At 45.2% G+C, this 20,970-nt stretch overlaps 2 protein-coding genes across 2 annotated transcripts in view; both read right to left on the bottom strand.

The window, feature by feature from the left end:
* The window catches only part of LOC119170252 (complement inhibitor CirpT4-like), a 47,918-nt gene extending 45,377 nt beyond the window's left edge, over nucleotides 1-2,541 (bottom strand). The window contains exon 1 of the mRNA XM_075890712.1: nucleotides 2,330-2,541. Coding sequence (XP_075746827.1) covers nucleotides 2,330-2,432 — 103 coding nt within the window. The 5' untranslated portion in view covers nucleotides 2,433-2,541. The remainder of the gene's footprint in view (nucleotides 1-2,329) is intronic.
* Nucleotides 2,542-14,916: 12,375 nt separating this feature from the next.
* On the bottom strand, nucleotides 14,917-18,457 carry LOC142804127 (uncharacterized). Its single transcript, XM_075890711.1, has 3 exons — nucleotides 18,163-18,457; nucleotides 17,676-17,769; nucleotides 14,917-17,404 (listed from the first exon to the last, which is right to left on the bottom strand). Exons 1-3 carry the CDS (start codon nucleotides 18,313-18,315, stop codon nucleotides 15,009-15,011), a joined length of 2,643 nt encoding a protein of 880 aa, XP_075746826.1. The 5' UTR covers nucleotides 18,316-18,457; the 3' UTR covers nucleotides 14,917-15,008.
* Nucleotides 18,458-20,970: the final 2,513 nt, after the last annotated feature.

Below are 20,970 nucleotides of genomic sequence, written 5' to 3'. Positions count from 1 at the left end.
TTTCCCATTAGCAGCCATTGGCATGTAGATTGAGCACTATCTGACAAGAAAGGGTTGCTACATTATACTCGCTGGGTGTAACCTCCTTAGATTTAGAAAGGTTTAGCGACCGTTAAGCCGCAGTGCCATGAATACAATCAACTAGTATATACCATGAATGAACTCGAGGGAGTTAAAGGTGGGAAGTAGAAACGAAGCGGAAGCCGTAAGAAAGTAAAAGCCGAATTCTCCTGTCTATCATTGCCAATTAGCAGCCAATGGCATGTACATTGAGCACTATCTGACTGGAAAAGGTTGCTACGTTATAATCGCTGGACGTAACCTCCTTGGTTTTAGAAAGGTTTAGCGAGCATTGGGCCACAGTGCCATGAATACAGTGAACTAGTATATACCATGAACTCGAGGTGGTTAAAGGTGGGAAGTAGACCCGTAGCGCAAGCCATAAGAAAGTGTGCGTGTGCCACCTGTCGTTTGGTCTTTGAAATGTCCACTGGATGGCGGTACTTCTATATAGGAAATATATGATGAACATGCGAGATGGTGGTACTTGGAGTGTTGAATAGATGGACGAACGGACACAGACAGATGCATGGATGGACGCATGAACGGACGCAGGGGCGGATGCATAGACGAACGCAGGGACGTACGCACGAACAGACGCATGCACGGACGGGCGGATGGATGCATGGATGGTCACATAGACGGACGCATGGACGGATGGAAGCAAAAAAGAATGGACGGACGAATGCTTCGCCCCGCTCTTCATCATTCACTCCGTGGATATGCTGCCAATTATTTCTAAAATAAATGGGAACTCTTAAGTAAAGCCTAGTTATTGTTCTTTTCCTTAAAAATGAGCACTTTATTGATTACCTCCAAAAATTTGTTGTTCATTTTAAGGCACTTGTACTGTTGAGTGCGCTTTTTAAACTAAAACCTATAGCACTCCAGACGGACTACTTGGGGCAGTAACACATGTGCATAAGCTCCTCCCACGTAGCTTTGGTCGTGATGCCACAGAAAACTCATGCCAAGTATAGTGCTGAAAAGTGACGCATGTGGCATGCAAGCTTAATGTATCACTCTAAATCTATATGTGCTTCCTATATGGTATATTGAAGTCTAAAGCCGATCTGACAAATACTCAGTACTGAGTGGTTTGCAATAAATTTATTGATTCTGAAGTATAGAAGGCTGTAAACTAACTTCAGAACATGAGAGATTATAGTGATGGGCCTTATATTAATAATACGAGCACCCACTCCTTGTTTTTTAAGAAAACAAGTTATTTTTGCCATTCTTCTATGTGGATGAATCTAGCCATTCCTTAGTGAATGGTTGACAATATGAAAGAGGTCCTGAGGAGACACCTCAAATAGCATTTTTAGCACGTATGTTGTAATTACATCTGGCACGTGATCTGAACTAGGGAGGGACCGAACAACAAGAGAAAGTTCATGTACAGTTACGCTCACAAAATCATCCACAATGCAAGATTTGGGGAAGAATAATTGTGAATGTGAGAAAGCGCTGTTGTAACCCTAATGCGATTCCATCTTAGAGATTATCTATTTCTTTAGAAGTGAATACAACGAACTCTGTGGAAGAAGGAATAACTCTTCGAGACCTAAGCAACGTAAAGAGAATTTTTCGTTGGGGCTGTTAGAAAGAAGTGCATAGCGGTTTTCTCCATGCTGACATTTTACCATGAAAACAGCTCTTTTGGACATTGCGTTGGTGTACTTGTAACGGCTCCCATTAGCAGGGCACTGGCTGATAAGAAGTTTTTTACAAGCGGCCTTTCTGCGCCTGTAATCTGGCTCACCAGCGGAACCCCACCAGACACTTATAGGTTTAATTCTTGCTGAGGCTTTTGTGAGATGTAAAGTTTTTATAGTTCGTTTCAACACTGCACAAAGGCTCATGGCTTTGACGTCATTGTCAGAGTTATTCAAAGAGAAAAAGCTGACTGCAATTTTTTTAAATTGTTTGCTGGGCTAACTGCATAGATCCTCATTTTTAGTGGACAGTATGTTGAGTTGTAGGATTTGACCAATTTCTGCGACACAAACACTTTATGGTGATGATGAAACCTTTATGGATCGACTCATGCGCAAGAAACAATTTGGTAAAAAGCTTTACTTTTAAGTGTACTTACGGCTCAATCAGAAACCAGAGAACACTACCTTCTTTCACAAGTGACGGGCAAGTGTGTCGTAGCTCCACGGGTGGAGCTGACATTTTTTTTCCTAACGTTGTAAACGGGTCACGCATTTTGGTTTGACTCTACGATTGAAATACGGGGAGAAAATTTCCTCGCAGTGCTTACCATTTTGAAGGGACACCTCGGCAATCGAAACATAACCATTGACTGCATGCCATTCGGTGAGCACCACGGTTGCAGTGAACAGAAGACGGCTCAGCAACCACATGGCAATCCGTTCCGCTTATTAGCAAACGTCAACCAACTCGGGGAACACAGAGCGTTTTCTCTGACTAAATTCTTCAAGTGCGTCGAGAAACGCAAGACAGCGTAGAAATAGTCCTTCTCTGGTTTTTCCCCGCCTTTGCGCCGCTACCCATTTTTCGCAATCACTAAAAGCTTGCTGTAACTAAATATACTTTATCGCTGCAGACACGATACGCTATTTGCGCAGTCTAATGTTTCGCTCAACACGAGCCCGTGACAGCAGACGTTTGGCAAGCAGCTGCGCCCGAGGAGACAGGCGAGAGTTCAAGGTCGCTTTAGTCGCACCCATTAAAGGGGCTCTGCAACACGTTTTGTGCATGGTCACTAAATGCTGCCGATCGGTAGGAGCGGCTCCCGACAACACGCGAGCCAAATAATATAGCGCAGCACATGGCCTAGATTTTACAATAACTTATCAAACGGAGCTAAAAAATTAAGGGATCCTAAAGCTTCGCTTTTAGTACTTGAACGCGATAGCGAAATCCTATCACTAGTGCGTATTAAATATTTATAGTTGGTGACAACTTAAGAATAAAGATAACCTGAACCCCCAATACCTCATTGCCCTTATTTCGCGTGCCTCCGCGCTACAAAGGAAGTTGTTCCCAAACAGTGGCCCTAATTTTCACGCATACAGTTATTATCCTAATACTTGATTTGTATTGAAGTCAAGAATCAGAGGCTCAATAAAAAACTTGAGAAGACACGGACTTCCGCGTCAGCTTAGTAATATATCTGTCGTTTAAATTGCACCCTTCACTGCGCACATCTCGGATTCCACGAATAAGCAATGTACATATCTCGAAGGCGATCTTTCTGTGCGGTAGTGATGATTGTACTAAACAAACATTGCCCCAATTGACGTGATGAAACTAAGGAATTGTTCTTTAATACTTTCACGAAATGACAGGGGCATTATTCACAAATCATCGGGTCGCTTGCACTTTTTACGAAACATTCGCTGCTAGGTTTCTTCGATGTCTTCTGTAACGACGGCAACGATGACTCAAAGTGAAAAATGGAGAAGTGATCCAAGATTGACTTCATGAATTTAGATTTTTGTGATGCCTTGAATACCGAATGTGTTCCTCGCATCGCTGCGCTTGCCATCGTGTTTGAAGTAAACGCCATTGTGTAATTCGACGTCTTTTTTCACCGAAATAAAAGCGCGTAACGCACTATGTGTTTTACACTGGGAATCATTGCATGCGTTATCGGCAGCGAAAGTGGTGGTGGCTGAAAGCTGTAGGTGATTTTTTTCTTGCTTCGACAACTTGCACTCTATAGTGTGGCCATCACTTCATCAGCACTTCGACCTCTAGTCGCTCGTCCACCGAACCCTACCTACCATTATTCCTGGTAGGCCCCACGGCCTATTCGCTACTACTGTGGAATTCAAGGACACGTTTCCCGGGTCTGTCGACGTCGGCAGCAAGATGAACGTCGTGGTTATGCTGCTTTTGAACGGGACGACACATGTGCTCGACAGTATTACCGCTATGCCGACAGTCCTTCCAACCACCGATCCCCATCTCCTGTGCGCATTTCCAACACGACAAACAATACACGTGCCTCCCGACCACGCTGCCCTTCGCCACTCCGGCGCTCTGTTTCACCACTTCGACCTGTCTCTCAACTGGCTGCCCAGCGATAGGAAAACTAAACAGTGCAGTTTTTGGAGGGAAAACTTCATCGCGGCGAAATGACCCAAGTCCTCCTGAACGACCATCAAACATGTTACTGGTGACTGTGCAAGGTGTGCGGGCGTTGGCTTTGTTGGACACGGGAGCAACAATTTCAATTATGCGTGCCGACTTGTGTTCTCAATTGTGGAAAGTGAAGACACCCTACCTTGAATCATCTTTGATTGGGGCCAATGGAGCGATAATTAGACCATCGGCGTAATGTACAGCGCGTGTATTCATTGATGGTATTTGTCCTCACATTACCTTCGCTGTCTTAATTTCATGTGCTCATGAACTAATTTTAGGTTGGGGCTTTCTCTCATCGGCATCTGCATTAATTTCTTGCCGTCAACGTGTATTCAAGATGACCGAGACCGATCACTGCAGCAAGCGCGTCGACGAAAAACCATTGCGTTTTTTCACAGCTTCCGATACCATGCTGCTCCCGGGTCACGAGCAACTCATCACCATCACTTCTCCGAATATTGCCAATGGTGACGTCCTTATCACCCCTTCCAGCCACTGTCTAGCTCGCGGCGTGGTAGTCCCCTCCAGCCTGGTGCGGTTCAACGACAGTGCTGCGATAATCCTTGGCCTGAACCCTACCCCGAAGCCTGTCCTCCTACCCCAAGGTTCTGCATTGTTGTGTTATGTGGATACCCAACAGGAATCTCTGGTCTCTCTTGACGCCTTAAGAGCTCAGCCACAACAAGTCCAGTCTGTTACTTCCTTCTCCTTTGCTCCCGGGATAAATCCTGACCTCTCTGCTTCTCAACGTGAGGCGTTGCTAAATTTGCTAACGAAACACCAGGCCTCCTTTGACGGCATTGCTTCGGCACTAGAACAGACCACAGTTGCGCATCATCGCATCGACACTGAAGGTCAGACTGATGTACGCCGTCGTCCTTACCAAGTCTCCTTGGCCGAGCGCAAAATCATTAAGGAGAACGTGACCGATATGCTAAAAAGAAACATTATACGACCCCCTACCAGTTCTTGGTCATCACCCGTCGTGTTGGTACAAAAGAAGGATGGATCGGTACGATTTTATGTTGATAACTGCGTGTACAACAAGATTAGCCGAAAGGATGTATATCCGATGCCACGTATAGATGATGCACTTGATTCATTGCAAGGCGCCCAATACTTCTCCACCCTCGACCTTCGGTCCGGGTATTGTCAAATACCAATGGGCGAAGCAGACAAAAAAAAGACCGCCTTTTCTACGCCGGGTGGTCTTTACGAGTTTAACGTAATGCCATTCGGCCTATGTAATGCTCCAGCCACATTTGAAAGAATGATCGACACTGTACTTCGTGGCCTCAAGTGGAAAACTTGTCTATGCTACCTCGATGACATCGTCGCGTTTTCTTCCACTTTTGGTGATCGTCCATAATGCCTAGATCAAGTGCTCACATGTCTCTCTAATGCTGGACTTCAACTAAACACAAGAAGTGCCATATTGGCAACACAGCTATAAAATTTCTAGGATATCTCGTTAGTAAAGCTGGCATCCAGCCCGATCCGGACAAAATTTCTGCAGTCCTCAAATTTCCGCGACCCTTTCGTTCCAAAGAACTGCGCAGTTTCCTTGGACTCGCATCGTACTTACGCCGCTTCATTCGCAACTTTGCCACTATTGCCGCTCCTCTCCACAAGCTCCTTGCTAGTACCGGTTCCTTCGATCGGAATGATCAATGCGAAGCCTCATTTCAAGAACTCAAGCAGGTACTGACATCCCCACCGGTGCTTTGTTATTTCGATTAAAAGGCACCTACGATATTACCCACTGACGCTAGTGGACAAGGAATCGATGCCGTACTCCCCCAGCGCAACCATGCCTTTCGCGAGAAAGTTGTCGCGTATGCAAGCCGCACTCTGACCTCTGCAGAGAAGAGGTACTCGATAACCGAACAAGTGTGCTTGGCTGTTGTCTGGTCCATCCGAAAGTTTCGTCCGTATTTACATGGTTGACATTTTACTGTTGTGACAGACCACCATGCTTTTTGCTGGTTGTCCACAATCAAAAACTTGTCGGGACGACTCGGCCGATGGATTCTGCGATTACAATCACATGACTTTGACGTCATCTACAAGACTGGAAGACAACACCAAGATGCCGACGCTTTGTCACGAGGCCCTTTGCCACAGTCTTCGGTGCACGTCATATCCCCTTGTCAAATTGGCTATACGGAGGACGCCTCATCGATATCATCCATTTCTTCCCTACCTTCATCCACCCGTCCGTCAGTACTTACCACTCACCAGCGAGCCGATTCTTATTGCACTGACATCATTGGTAAGCTTACCAGCGCTTCATCTTCCCCAAATGCCAGGCTCCGGAAACAATCCGACTATTCAAATTGGAGGACGATGTGCTATATCGATACATTTTCCACCCGGAAGGCCACCGATGGGTTCCCGTAGTACCACGCGCACTACGCACTGAAGTTCTGCGCGCTTCCCACGACGATCCGACGTCAGGACACTTGGGTTACTACAAACATACGAGCGCATCCGCAGTCGGTTCTTCTGGCCAGGTCTTTCCACGACGGTAGCTAAATATATTGCCTCGTGCGCACTTTTGCAACACCGCAAGCGGCCCACTACTGCTCCAGTCAGGACCCTACAACCACTTCCTTGTCCATCGAAGCCATTCTCTGTCGTCGGAATTGACCTCTTCGGGCTCCTCCCAACTACATCAGACGGCAAGAGATGGATCGTTACCGCGGTTGATCACTTGACCCGGTACGCTGAGACGGCCTCGATCACTTCAGGAACTGCTTTGGAAGTAGCAACTTTCTTCTTGCATGCTATTTACCTACGTCACGGAGCCCCTCGTGTTCTTTTGAGCGACCGGGGCAAGCCATTTCTTTCAAGCACGCTCAGTGAAGTTCTTCAAGCGTCAAAAACACTTCATAAAACAACATCTAGCTATCACCCTATAACCAAAGGCTTAACAGAAAGATTTCATCGCACGCTGTGTGACATGCTGTCCATTTATATCCAACCGGACCTTCGCAATTGGGATGCCATACTTCCCTATGTCACGTATGCATATAATACGTCAGTTCAACGAAGCACAGGGTATTCTCCTTTTTTCCTAGTATACGGACGCCAACCGACACCACCCCTCGACGTTTCACTCATTTCTGGCCCCGTCAACTCTTCACCATTCGTTTGCGACCAGTTTCTGTCCCGTGTTGCTCAATTCCGTCGTCTTGCCCGTGTACACACCGAAGCTAGCCAAGAAGACCGCAAACATCGTTACGATGCCACTCACCGCGTCGTTCTCTACCGCCCTGGCGACGATGTACTTCTGTGGACTCCTGCGCGAACGCCTGGCTTATGCGAGAAGCTTGAGTCACGCTATCTTGGCCCCTACGAAGTTGTCAAACAGACCTCAATGGTGAACTACCGTGTCACGCCTGGTCATGCCCCCACTGACCAATGCTGCCGCGGGACAGAGATGGTGCACGTTTTTGCGTCTCAAGCCCTATCGTATGCGCCGCACAGCCTGATTCGCGGCCACGCTGGCCGCTTCCGTCGACGGGGGAAATTAGTGTAAGAATTCATTAGACATCATCTTCCTCATCTGTCAATAACCATCATCAGTCTTTGTATCATCACCATCTTGCTGTTGCTTGAATAAAGCGTCAGCTGAACCGTCGTATTTCAATATATATATATATATATATATATATATATATATATATATATATATATATATATATATATATATATATAACCAAAAATAACCAGCCACGGCTGGTAATTTTTTCAGCCACTTTTCACAATTCATTTGTTCAAATTACTTCACCTATACATTCTTTGGCATTTTTGTCTGTTAGATCTCATTATATTGTGTCAAAACACGGAAAAACGAGCCTAAGGTCTACACTTCTTTCCCTTATTCATTAACGAGGGTCTCGTACTGGCAGACTTGGTGTCATTAGGTTGTATACGAAGGACTATTGGTCAGCTGCCCGCTCGTAATAAGTTCACGTGCTACATGACGCCACACATGCGCATAAAAGGGTGTTTCAGACTCGCCGCTTGGCTAACAGATGGCGCTGACTGACACTCCCGCTTCCAAAACTCACTTATAAACCAAAAGAAAAGCGGATGGAGGAAAGGCCGCTGTGATAGCTCAGTGGATAGAGCATCGAACGTGTTACTCAAAGCTTGTAGGTTCGATTCCTGCCCAGGGCTGGTTATTTTTTCACCCACTTTTCTTTCTACTTATTTACATTCGATTTGTTTTAATAACTTCACCAATACATTCTTTGGCATTATTGTCTGTTAGATCTCATGATATTGTGTCAAAACACAGAAAAACGAGCCCTTAGGTATACACTTCTTTTCCCTTATATATATATATATATATATATATATATATATATATATATATATATATGTATATATATTTATATTTATATATATATATATATATATATATATAAATATATATATATATATATGTATATATATTTATATTTATATATATATATATATATATATAGACAGGCATGGTGGTTGAGTGGCCGTAGCGTTGCATATTGTCCAGTAGATCCTTCGTGAGCGGTCCCAACGTGGTTTATTTCGACGTTTCGGCCTAGAGTCTGGCCTTCATCAGGATTAAAGGTACAGTTTGTTGCTGCTGAGCTTTATACAATCTCAAATCAGAGGAAAAGAAAAGAGTGAAAAGACAGAAAAAACGAAAAAAAGAAGAAAAAGAAGAAAAAAGAAGAAAAAGCGAAAAAGAATATAAGGTGGGCTCCCCTCAGCGCCCCCTCCTCATCTCTTACTTCCACATCCCCCTTCATCTCTCTCCCCTTTCTCCCCTTCATCTTTCTGATGTCAGTGGTCTGTGTATGCTTCCTTTCACTAACGCATTCTTCCCGGCCAGACGGCGCCTCCTGGCACTGGCGGTTCGGTGTGGGGCAAAAAAGAACTTTTTTAGGAAGTTCGAAGCCTTAAACTTCTCGGAGCCCCGTCAACATTTTGTCGTAGGAAGAGGGGTACCGCATATTGGAGCAGAGGCTGGTAAGCGGCATTTTAGGAAGTTTTAAGCCTTTAAATACTCGGGTTCCCGTGAACATTTCGTCGTAGAAAGAGGGGTGCCGCGTATTGCGGCAGAGGCTGGTAAGCGGGCGCAATGCGAATTCCTTGCCCGCTTCTGGATTACGCGTGCAGTGGGGGTCTCCCGGCTGTGCATAGGGTTCCTGTTGGGCATGTCATGCATGGCACAATTGATTGGGTAGTAAAATAAAACAGAAAACAGACGACAGCTGCACTTAGGAAGAGTAGTTACACTTGGAATCGTTTTGAGTTGTCCAGTGCCCGTCGCAGCTGCAGTGCCGTAAACTCAGTTACTATTTTCATTATTGCCGTTATTGTTTTCTAATGCTTTAATTGCTGAAAGTGTTTCAGGATTCTCATTTATTCCTCTATCGAGAGTGTTAAATCGGTGGATAAGGTATGACTCTCGTTGTTCACGTTCTCGATTTGATTTAAATCCCGTCTCTAAGAGCTTTACTGATAGTTTGTCGAATGCATGGTCGGGAAGATTGAGATGTTTTGATAGCGGTAGACTTGGGGCTGATTTCGCATGGGGTCTGTGATAATTGAAGCGAATCCTAAAAGGTGTTTCTGTTTGTCCGATGTACTGCATACCACACACGTTGCATTCGAGTATGTATACCACACTAGAGGAATCGCATGTTAGGTTTCCTCGTATGTTAATCGAAAACTTGGATTGTGTGCTGGTTGCTTTGTGTGTTTCTCGCATCACCTTACATACAAGACATCGTGGTCATGAATTATTGGGGGTGATGTGTTAATTTGAGAGTGGACAAGTGTGTCTTTGGGGTTACGTGGTCGTCGGTAACGACGCCTGGAGCGGATGGAAATGCGCGTTTCAGACGTTCACTTTGTTCCAGAATGTTGTAATGTCGTTTAAGGATTTTGTTTACATTGAGGAAGTTTGTGCTGTAAGTCAAGCAGAGGTCTGTTCGTTGTGGGTCTTCTTGCGGTGGTCGCTTTATAACTAAGTCTTCACGCTTTAGTTTTCTCGCTTTTTGAACAGCCTCATTAATTACATGGTAGGGGTATTTTTGTTTCTCGAGCATAAGTTTTGGCCTCTGTGACCTCGTGTCAAAGTCAGCGTCTCTAGAGCAGATTCGCTTAAACCGGTGAGCCTGGCTGTATGAAGTACTGTTTTTACAATCGCGTGGGTGATCACTTTGGTAATGAAGGTATTGTTGTCGATCTGTTGCTTTGCGATATAGGGTTGTAGAGAGCTTCCCTTCTTCTATCGTTATGGTTACATCAAGAAAATTTGCGGTTGCTTGCGAGTATTTGTGTGTGAAGTGTATGTTCGGATGTACAGCATTGCAACTGTCGATAAAGCTGAGAAGTTCGTCCTCGCTATTGGTCCAAATAAGAAAGATGTCGTCTGTGTGTCTTCTGTATAACATTGGTTTCAAGGAACATTGTGCAAGAAATTCAGATTCTAGCTTTCCCATAAATATGTTGGCATAATTAGGTGTCGTTTTTGTGCCCATAGCGGTCCCGTTGATTTATCGAAAATACTCTTGGTTAAACTCGCATGAATTTATTTCGAGGACCATCCTCGTCAAAGTTGCGACGGCAGAGAAATCTGGGGTGTTAGAATGTCTATGGTTTGTGTACATGTTTTGTAATGCAGCTATGCCGTCATCGTGAGGACTATTTGTATACAATGAAGAGACACCAAGAGTAACCAAGTACGAGTTTTTCGGCACACACAGACCTGCAATGTCTCGAAGAAAATGTGTGGTGTGTTTTATGTACGACACGAGGGTGCATGGAGTGTGGCTTATTAGTTTGTCCACGTACCCTGATAAGAGTTCAGTTATTGTACCGATGCCTGATATGACTGGTCGACCTGGGTTGCCGGGTTTATGAATTTTCAGGAGGATTTATAAGCGACCTGGACGAGGGTATGCTGCTCGCATCAGTTTGTGGTCAGTGTTAGTTATCTTTTCTGCATCCAACAGTTTCTTTAGTTCTGTTGACACGATACGTTTGTATTCGTCTGTCGGATCACCTGGGAGGCGTTCGTAAAATCTTGAGTCGTCTAGTTGGCGGTATGCTTCTTGTAAGTAGTTGGTTGTAATAAGGACTACAATTGCTCCTTCTTTGTCAGCGGGTTTTATTGTTATGTCTGTCCTAGATGCCGAATTTCTCATACTTATTTTTTTCAGATTTTGTCAAGTTTTCTTGGTTTCTTTTCTGTCTATGGTATTCGTGTATTATATCTTTCTGTACTGGTGTGATTTAAAGGTCCAAGCACTTGTCTCGATTACTGTACCGTGTCCAATCATCTGATTTACGACGGTGAATTGTTCCGTGGTTAGAAGGCCTGTCCAAGAAACATTCACGCAACCTTAAGCTTCGAGCGAAGTTGTCGAGGTCTATATATAACTATAAAACCCGCTGACAAAGTAGGAGCAATTGTAGTCCTTAATACAACCAACTACTTACAAGAAGCATACCGCCAACTAGACGACTCAAGAATTTACGAACGCCTCCCAGGTGATCCGACAGACTAATACAAACGTATCGTAACAACAGAACTAAAGAAACTGTTGGATACAGAAAATTTAACCAACACTGACCACAAACTGATGCGAGCAGCATACCCTCGTCCAGGTCGCTTCTAAATCCTCCCGAAAATTTCTAACCCTGGTAACCCAGGTCGACCAATCATATCAGGCATCGGTACAATAACTGAACCCATATCAGGGTACGTGGACAAACTAATAAGCCACATTCCATGCACCCTCGCGTCGTACAAAAAAGACACCACACATTTTCTTCGAGACATTGCAGGTCTCTGTGTGCCGAAAAACTCGTACTTGGTTACTCTTGATGTCTCTTCATTGTATACAAATATTCCTCACGATGACGGCATAGCTGCATTACAAAACATTTACACAAACCATAGACAATCTAACACCCCAGATTTTTCTGCCATCGCAACTTTGACGAGGATGGTCCTCGAATTAAATTCATTTGAGTTTAAGCAAGAGTATTTTCGACAAATCAGCGGGACCGCTAGGGGCACCAAAATGGCACCTAATTATGCCAACATATTTATGGGAAAGCTAGAATCTGAATTTCATGCACAAAGTTCCTTGAAACCAATGTTATACAGAAGATACACAGACGACATCTTTCTTATTTGGACCCACAGCGAGGACGAACTTCTCAGCTTTATCGACAGTTACAATGCTGTACATCCGAACATACACTTCACATACACATACTCGCAAGTAACCGTAACTTTTCTTGATTTTACCATAACGATAGAAGAAGAGAAGCTCTCTACAACCCTATATCGCAAACCAACGGATCGACAACAATACCTCGATTACCAAAGCGATCACCCACGCCACTGTAAAAACAGTATTCCATACAGCCAGGCTCACCGGTTTAAGCGAATCTCCTCTGGAGACGCTGACTTTGACACGAGCTCACAGAGGCTAAAACTTATGGTCGAGAAACAAAAATACACCCCACATGTAATTAATGACGCTGTTCAAAAAGCGAGAAAACTAAAGCGTGAAGACTTACTTATGAAGGAACCACCGCAAGAAGACCCACAACAAACAAAGCTATGCTTGACTTACAGCACAAACTTCCCCAATGTAAACAAAATCCTTAAACGACATTACGACACCCTGGAACAAAGTGAACGTCTGAAACGCGCATTTCCATCCGCTCCAGGTGTCGTTTACCGATGACCACGTAACCCCAAAGACACACTTCTCCACTCTCAAATTACCACAACACCCCCCAATAATTAATTCATGCCGACCTTGTTTAAAGCCACGTTGTCTTGTATGTAAGGTGATGCGAGAAACGCACAAAGCAACCAGCACACAATCCAAAATTTCGATTAACATACGAGGAAACCTAACATGCGATTCCTCTAGTGTGGTATACATACTCGAATGCAACGTGTGTGGTATGCAGTACATCGGACAAACAGAAACACCTTTTAGGATTCGCTTCAATTATCACAGACCCCATGCGAAATCAGCCCCAACTCTACCTCTATCAAAACATCTCAATCTTCCCGACCATGCATTCTACAAACTATCAGTAACGCTCTTAGAGACGGGATTTAAATCAAATCGAGAACGTGAACAAGGAGAGTCATACCTTATCCACCGATTTAACACCCTCGATAGAGTAATAAATGAGAATCCTGGAACACTTTCAGACATTAAAGCATTAGAAAACAATAACGGCAATATTGAAAATAGTAACTGAGTTTACGGCACTGCAGCTGCGAAAAACACTGGACAACTCAAAACAATTCCAAGTGTAACTACTCTTCCTAAGTGCAGCTGTCGTCTGTTTTCTGTTTTATTTTACTACCCAATCAATTGTGCCATGCATGACATGCCCAACAGGAACCCTGTGCACAGCCGGGAGGCCCCCACTGCACGCGTAATCCAGAAGCGGGCAAGGAATTCGCATTGCGCCCGCTTACCAGCCTCTGCCGCAATACGCGGCACCCCTCTTTCTACGACGAAAGGTTGACGCGACCCCGAGTAGTTAAAGGCTTAAAACTTCCTAAAATGCCCGCTTACCAGCCTCTGCCCCAATACGCGGTACCCCTCTTTCTACGACGAAATGTTGACGAGGCACCGAGTAGTTAAAGGCTTAGAACTTCCTAAAAAAGCTTACCCCACACCGAACCGCCAGTGCCACGAGGCGCCGTCTGGTCGGGAAGATTGCGTTAGTGAAAGGAAGCATACACAGACCACTGACATCAGAAAGATGAAGGGGAGAAAGGGGAAAGAGATGATGGGGGAAGTGGAAGGAAGAGTGGAGGACGGGCGCCCTAGGGTAGGGTGCCTGAATGGTTTCCCTCGCCCGCCGCTCCGTACAGGGTGGGGACAACCGCGTCGTCTGCTAGAGCGTCCGCCATTACATATCTCACCCCAACGAAACACACTGCCTGCGCGCGCGTATGAGGAGAGTTTGAGAAGAGTTTAGTGCGAGAAATGGTATTTCGCGCTATAAAAAAGCAGTCTGAATATGTGCGTCTGTCATTGGAGACTGTTTGCAGGATAAATCTACATTAATTCATGAAGCGCACGCCTTTTCCTGTTACCTAAACTCACCGCACTCCTCAGTGGCTGTGCAGCGTGCCAGCCACTCAGTAGTGCTCGCATTGTACGCGTTGAACTTACTTCATCCTGCTTTTTCCCCCGCCTTGCGTGCCCTCGCAGCTCTGAATAATCTTGCGGGAATGAGATTCAGATTTGTTACACAGCTATTTTTCTGTTATAGCTGGTTGAGATAGTGAAACAGCGTAAACATCAATTGAATCTCTCGTTTTTATGTGACCACTGAGAAAAAAATCTTACTAAGTTATTGGAAAATACAAGATGAAATGCAGTAATAACGATTTTGATGCCCTATACCTGTTCAGTTTTTCTACTTTCCATAGATATATGTAAGCGAGCAATCTAATTATCCGAGAAGTATCACTCTCGTATTCTGCCTCTGTGACGCTGTGTCGGTATTGCTTCGACCGCAATAATATTAACTTACCATAAACATTCTCCAAAGATCACAACCTTAGTCAGCTTAAAGATCACAACGCTGTTTTTATCTAAGAATGTGATATTGTATAACAAATAAGAAAAATGTCTATGAACTTAAGGAGGAGGATGAAGAAAGGACAGGGAGGTTAGCCAGTTCACAATGAACTCAAAATATTTTAATCAAACAATAAGTGTTCTGAAAGAAAAAATAATAAAATTTATAAGTGACTGGTCCAGTTCGGCTGGTCACGGAAGGCTTACCCCAGCGCACGTCTTGCTTCCGTGTTCATTGACGCCGTTTGAACTAACGTGGCGCAAATGCACGCGAAGCCTCAGTCTTGCATAATTCGCAATAAGGAGTTTTGCTACGGCGTCACTGTGCTCGGAGCAAGTCTTTACGCAAGGGCGCACCATCTCGTTCAAATAATCGGTCACGGCCTTCAACGGGGACCTTAAGCGCAGCAAGCCCTCACTCCAACTTATGATGCCCCTGAAATGCTCTTCACACGACTTGAGTGTCAGCAAAACATCCTTGCTGGGATATGTGAGGTTGCCACCTTCACTCCTGTACTCCTTCAGAATAGTCAGAGTTGCGTGCTCGCTTTCAGTTGAGCCTAACAAGGCAGAATTACAATGCCCGCATCCCGCTACAACACTCAGCATACCTTTTAAAAGGAAGCCGCCGATGTAGAAAAGGATGTTGCATTCGTTTTCTTGAAGTTCTTCAATGAACAAAATTTCCGAGTCATCAATGACATCAGCTTCCACCTCCCCGTGCTCTTGTTTGCCTTTTGCAAGCATGTCGGCGAGGTACTTAGCATCGTCGACTTCGTAGCTTGACGTTCCGGGTGCATGAAGGAACTGACTCACGCACACAAGCTTCAGGGCACACTTTAAGTCATATGCGTTAGGAACAGGCTTCCTGATGCGCACCACCGAAAACAAATTTTCGAGGCAGTCTTGCAAGATTCTGCTCGTGAGGAAGAATTCGTATCCTTCACTGCGCAAGAGAATGTCTTGGAGACGAAGAACGACTTTTGTTGTTATTAGTAAACCTGCTTGCGAAGGCTTCCACTGTGCCTTGCTTCCCATCTTCATTCCTTGAAAAACTTCGAGGGCCGAGTTCAGTAGCTCAATTGATTCGTGGTACCTCCGCATGTCTCGAAGGCTGAGAGCAACTGATGGGTGGCGGGAAGACATTAGCGTGTACCAGTTGAATACTAATTCTAGAAACCAAGCTGTTGTCTCTGCCTCCGGCTCTATCGCGTCCTCTTTAATTAGGTACCGAATCGCTGCAGGAGCTTCCCTGAAGAAGCGGACAGCAACTCCCACTTTCATTTTTGTGAAATGGCCTCGCGAAATGTGTAACTCTGAGAGCCTCGGGGCGACTTTCAGCTCTCGTTCAGCATCATACTTAATTACACTGCGCACATGGTCCACGTTCACTTCTTTTGATGGCAGATTGTGCTGGCATACTGTTGCATCACTCAGAAAGAATACTTCCGATGAAAGCAACTGTGACTTGACATTCTTCAGCACGTGTGCAGCATCTGCTGTGAAAAACAATTCTTTGTCTTCCAGACAGGGGTGAGGCACTGAACATACAGTAATGGAATTCCTGTGGCTGGAGAATCCGAGCTCGCGCCACATAGCCCGATTAGAAGCCCCCATGTCGCAAGTGACGACACGGATTCTTAAAGAGATTTCCGCGCAGAGCTGCACTATCTTCATGACGTAGTCCTTGAGGATACTACCCTCTACATGACTTCCGGTGAAGTGGTAGGCAATCACTTGCTTCCATCTCGTATTCAGGCCTCCTACCATGAACACTAGTGCGTGATGTGCAGGTTCGTCTGGATTTTCTGGCATAGTTTGCCCCCCCAACACCACATCCTCAGCGCGATCGAGCTCGTACCCGCGAGCAATCTCCATTTCATCCAAGAACAAAGCACAGTCTTTTTCAATGTCTTGCATGTTCTCTGCTTTGATTTTGAGAACATCGATGACTTCCGTCAAAATTCCGGGAAGAAACTTGAGGCCCTGAAGGCGACGTGCAAGGGTTTTTCCGGATGGCAAGGGGTAGCCCAGATTTCTTAGTGTCTGGTAACCAGTTTTTCCACAGGAAAACTTAATCTGAAGCGCCTGCTTGATTGTTTCTGCAGACCAAGTGCTTCCCTTATTACTCTGGCGCCCAAGAGCCTGCAGCTGGTCATCATTGAGGAATTTCAAACGCTGTCCGAATAATTCCATTTTGGTTTCCAATTTTTTCACCTGTTTTTTTAGTGCTTGAATGGTTGAGGTGGCTTTCCGATGGACTTGATGTAGCTGAGTGTATTTTCTGCCCATATCGGAGAGCTGCTTATTTAACTGCTTGTTTTCACGTGCCCCGTCAGGTGCATCGGCCGAGATCACAACTTCTTCCCTTTCCATAATGTGCGGTACTGAATCAGGCGTCTGAGAATTGCAGCTTTGCGGTTGCTGTGCGCCAAGACTGTCTGTGCGTGAATTTAAATTCGCCTGTGCACTTGTGAGTGGCGTACAATTAATGGCCGTAGAGTTGTCACCGCGTGTTTCTTGGCATGCATCAGGCAACACAGCAGGTCCTGCCCTGTCCTTTGGCGCCTTCCTTTGTGGAGGCAAGCCTGCAGTGCAAAAAAGGACAGTCACAAGCTGCAAGTATTACAAGGTAGCCAGCTCTAATCACAGGCCTGTACTGGATTTTAGCAGTATTATAGGTTGCAGACATATGCCTTTTCTCAGGTCGCAGGCACGTACCCCGACTTTCTTAATATCCTCAAACGAGGAATTCCACGGATCATCCTAATTTTTGAAACTAAATCATTTTAGCCTTGTACTGTTGCCACCTGTTAGGTTCATACAGAATCTTTGACGCACAGTGAAACAGTAACTTACCCCTGAAAGGGAACACCGTTGGCACAGCGTTCGGCTTCAGTTTTATCCACTGGTCAGCTCGGTGCTGCTCGAAATGGCTTGCTTCAAAATGTGCCTGTAAGTCCGTTATGAACCATGAATTTTAGCTTAGCTTAGCCTAGACAGAATTACTAGAAAGACACAGTATACCACACAACTTTTATTGAATTTCGTGATTTGCAATAAACGAATGAAAAACACTTTTCTGTAAATACGCAATTTAATAACAAGCAGCCTATTTTGTTTATACATATAGTGACTAAAAACTGGTACAAACTTCAAATACTGCGGCTGCGCCACACGTTTCCATAGCTGCACTTTTAGAGATCGCAAAAAAAGAGAGAAAAACTGCAACTTAGACGTGAAGCGTTTACAGCACCGACAAAGTGACCCACAGACACGTATACACATTTAAAAAAACAAGTTTCAAAGTTCTCGACGAGAAAAGAACACATGTCGGGATACTCACACTGCATACACACGAGGACTTCGTAGGCTGCCACTTGTCTCGCTTAATCTTCACCATCCATAGCAGCCTTCTTTTGGGCTCTGTCGGAAAATGGTAGAGTTTCCAACCATTTCTGGAGTTGTTCGTGCACATGGGCACGCAGCACCCAGTCATTTCCCTAAAAAAGTATATGACAGAGCGGCCACAGCTCCTTCTTTGCTCCCGTCGCTATGCGAAGTGAGATCTGCAATGGCGGCGGCCGTCAGGAAAAACCGGTCGCGGCGGCGAGCACCCCGTCAAACAATGTCCCCACCCTGCAAGGAGCGGCGGGCGAGGGAAACCATTCAGGCACCCTACCCTAGGGGAGCCCACCTTATATTCTTTTTCTCTTTTTTTCTTTTTTCTTCTTTTTCTTCTTTTTTCTTTTTTTCTGTCTTTTTCTTCTTTCCTTTTCCTCTGATTTGAGATTGTATAAAGCTGAGCATCAACAAACTGTACCTTTAATCCTGATGAAGGCCAGCCAGACTCTAGGCCGAAACTTCGAAATAAACCACGTTGTGACCGCTCAAGGAGGATCTACTGGACTATATATATATATATATATATATATATATATATATATATATATATATTTATATATATGAAAGTAGATGCGCTTTCACATAACAACTGTTTATTGTGCCGACGTTTCGACAGGAACCCCGTCTTTTTCAAGGCATAATACTATTTACACATGTTCCGTGTCCTCTTATAGCCTGTCGAGACAGGAGAGAAGGGGTCAAAAGAGAGAGAGGGAAAAAAAGAAACAGCGAAACGGGATGACAAACAATAAATAAAATATAGAAAATCTAGGAGAAGAAGCAAGACCGACACGGCGTAATTAGAAAGGGGCAGCATTTCGACAGAGTAGGGCAGAGGTAGATGAGCATTGTCATCATTGTCAACAATACCTCCCCCGCACCCACTCTTCGCTAAGTGGGCAGGGAGCCGCCGTTCTTATATTTCACCTTTCCGTGTAGTCCGCTGGCGGCACGTTCCTCTTTGAAGTGTATGACAAGTTAATGGTTAGGGCTTAAGCGCTTTGAGTGCGTGCTGGTGGCGTCGGGAGGGACGAAGAAGCCAGTGATTGAGGCACCGCCATCGATATTCGTTATATGCATTGGCTCCTTGTCAGTGAAGGAACAGAATGTGCGGTAAAGAATTAAAGAAGGGAAAAAAAAGAACAGGGGGGGGGAGAGACTGTACGACATCCTGGACAGTCACCACACTGTTGCGGTGCACTGGGAAGATATGCACGCATGTATGAAAAAGTTAACGAAACTACCTAGCTGTCAGCTCCTTGTCAGTGAAGGAACAGAATGTGCGTTGAAACCTGAAGAGAAAAAAAAAGGGGGGGGGGACCGTACGACATCCGGGACCACTTATCTTTGGGTTCCGGCTGTGCTTGATGAGGCAAATCATTTCTATGTTGTCAGATGCATAGGCCAGAAGCTTTGTTAGCGGGTAATATTATTGTCGTAATGAAACCGGACTGATTAGAGAGAAGCGTTTGCGTCTTTTAGCGGTCGTAACGCAGACAGAGTGCCTGGGTGTTCATTTATTCCGTATTTTATCGTGTTAAATTTGTAGATAAAATAAGATTCCTGTTGTTCCCGTTATCTGATTGTTCGAAAGTTGTTTTCTAGTAGTGTAACCCTGATGTCATCAAAGCTGTGGTCCTTTAATGTGCAGTGTTTTGAAAGTGGAAGGCCTGGCAGAGATCGTACTTGTGCCCGATGGTTGTTGAATCTAATTCTAAACGGAGTGTCTGTCTGGCCCACGTATTGCTTGTTACATACCCCACCTTCCAGGAGGTATATGACGATGTCTGAGTCACAGTCTAGTGCACCTCTGATCCTGTGCTTAAAATCCGAGTGGGTGCTTTTCGCCACTGTCGCTGTCTGCATGTGTTTGCATACCTTGCATCTGCTTTTTCCGCAAGGGTGACACCCAATTTGAGGTTTCACACCTATCTTTGAATTTATTAAATGATCCTTTATATTTTTCGGCCTTCTGTATACAACACAAGGAGGAGAAGTGAAAATTTTGGATAGTCGCACGCTCTGTTCCAATATTGTTACACGCAAGAAGTACACGAAAAGGTTGAAAAACAGGCGAGCCTGGATGGTTCGCGTTTACTTCCACAAGGGGTCTCGAGACAGCACACCCAACGTCGTCTTCCTTCTTCACCTTTTGTCTGAATGTTCATTCGCGCTGTATGCGCCGTGCATTGCAACCGCTCGTGACATTTCCCCGTTGGCAGACGAAGCCCGCCGGGCGAGTCACTCAGTGGTTCGTGCATTGCATAGCTTCATGCGAGCGACGTGCGCCACTTCTGTTTTAGCCGAGCGCCGTCCAGTGCTTGTGAGCCGTGCTATGCGGTAGTTGACCTCACTGAGGCGTTCGAGGATAACGTAGGGCCCGACATAGTGAGCGAGAAATTTCTGGTACAGGCCACGTTTCCGTAAAGGCGTCCAGAGCCACACCTGATCTCCAGGATTGAAGTGAACATGTCGGTGACGGTCGTCATAGCGGATCTTTGACCGGTCTTGCGAGGTGACGGTGCGTAGCCGAGCGAGGCGTCGCGCTTCTTCTGCTCTACAGAGAATCTCGTTGATCGGCTCACTGTGATGAGCAGAGTAGGGAAGCATAGTGTCAAGATTATAGCGTGGTGGACGAGCATAAAGGAGAAAGAAAGGTGAGTAACCAGTGGTCTCATGTCTTGCGGTGTTGAAAGCATAGGTGATGAAACGCAAAATTGTGTCCCAGTTTTTGTGCGCGGAGTCGATG

The sequence above is a fragment of the Rhipicephalus microplus genome, chromosome 3 (assembly GCF_043290135.1).
Source record: "Rhipicephalus microplus isolate Deutch F79 chromosome 3, USDA_Rmic, whole genome shotgun sequence".
NCBI lineage: Eukaryota > Metazoa > Arthropoda > Arachnida > Ixodida > Ixodidae > Rhipicephalus > Rhipicephalus microplus.
Note: the sequence above shows the minus strand (reverse complement) of the source record. Positions and strands in the feature narration are given on the sequence as shown.

Coding starts and splice junctions, on each gene's coding strand:
- LOC142804127 (XM_075890711.1), bottom strand. CDS start 18,315: ATGACTGGGTGCTGCGTGCCCATGTGCACGAACAACTCCAGAAATGGT. Junction 17,770..18,162: donor AGTCCTCGTGTGTATGCAGT/GTGAGTATCCCG, acceptor ACGGACTTACAG/GCACATTTTGAAGCAAGCCA. Junction 17,405..17,675: donor AACGGTGTTCCCTTTCAGGG/GTAAGTTACTGT, acceptor TTTGCACTGCAG/GCTTGCCTCCACAAAGGAAG.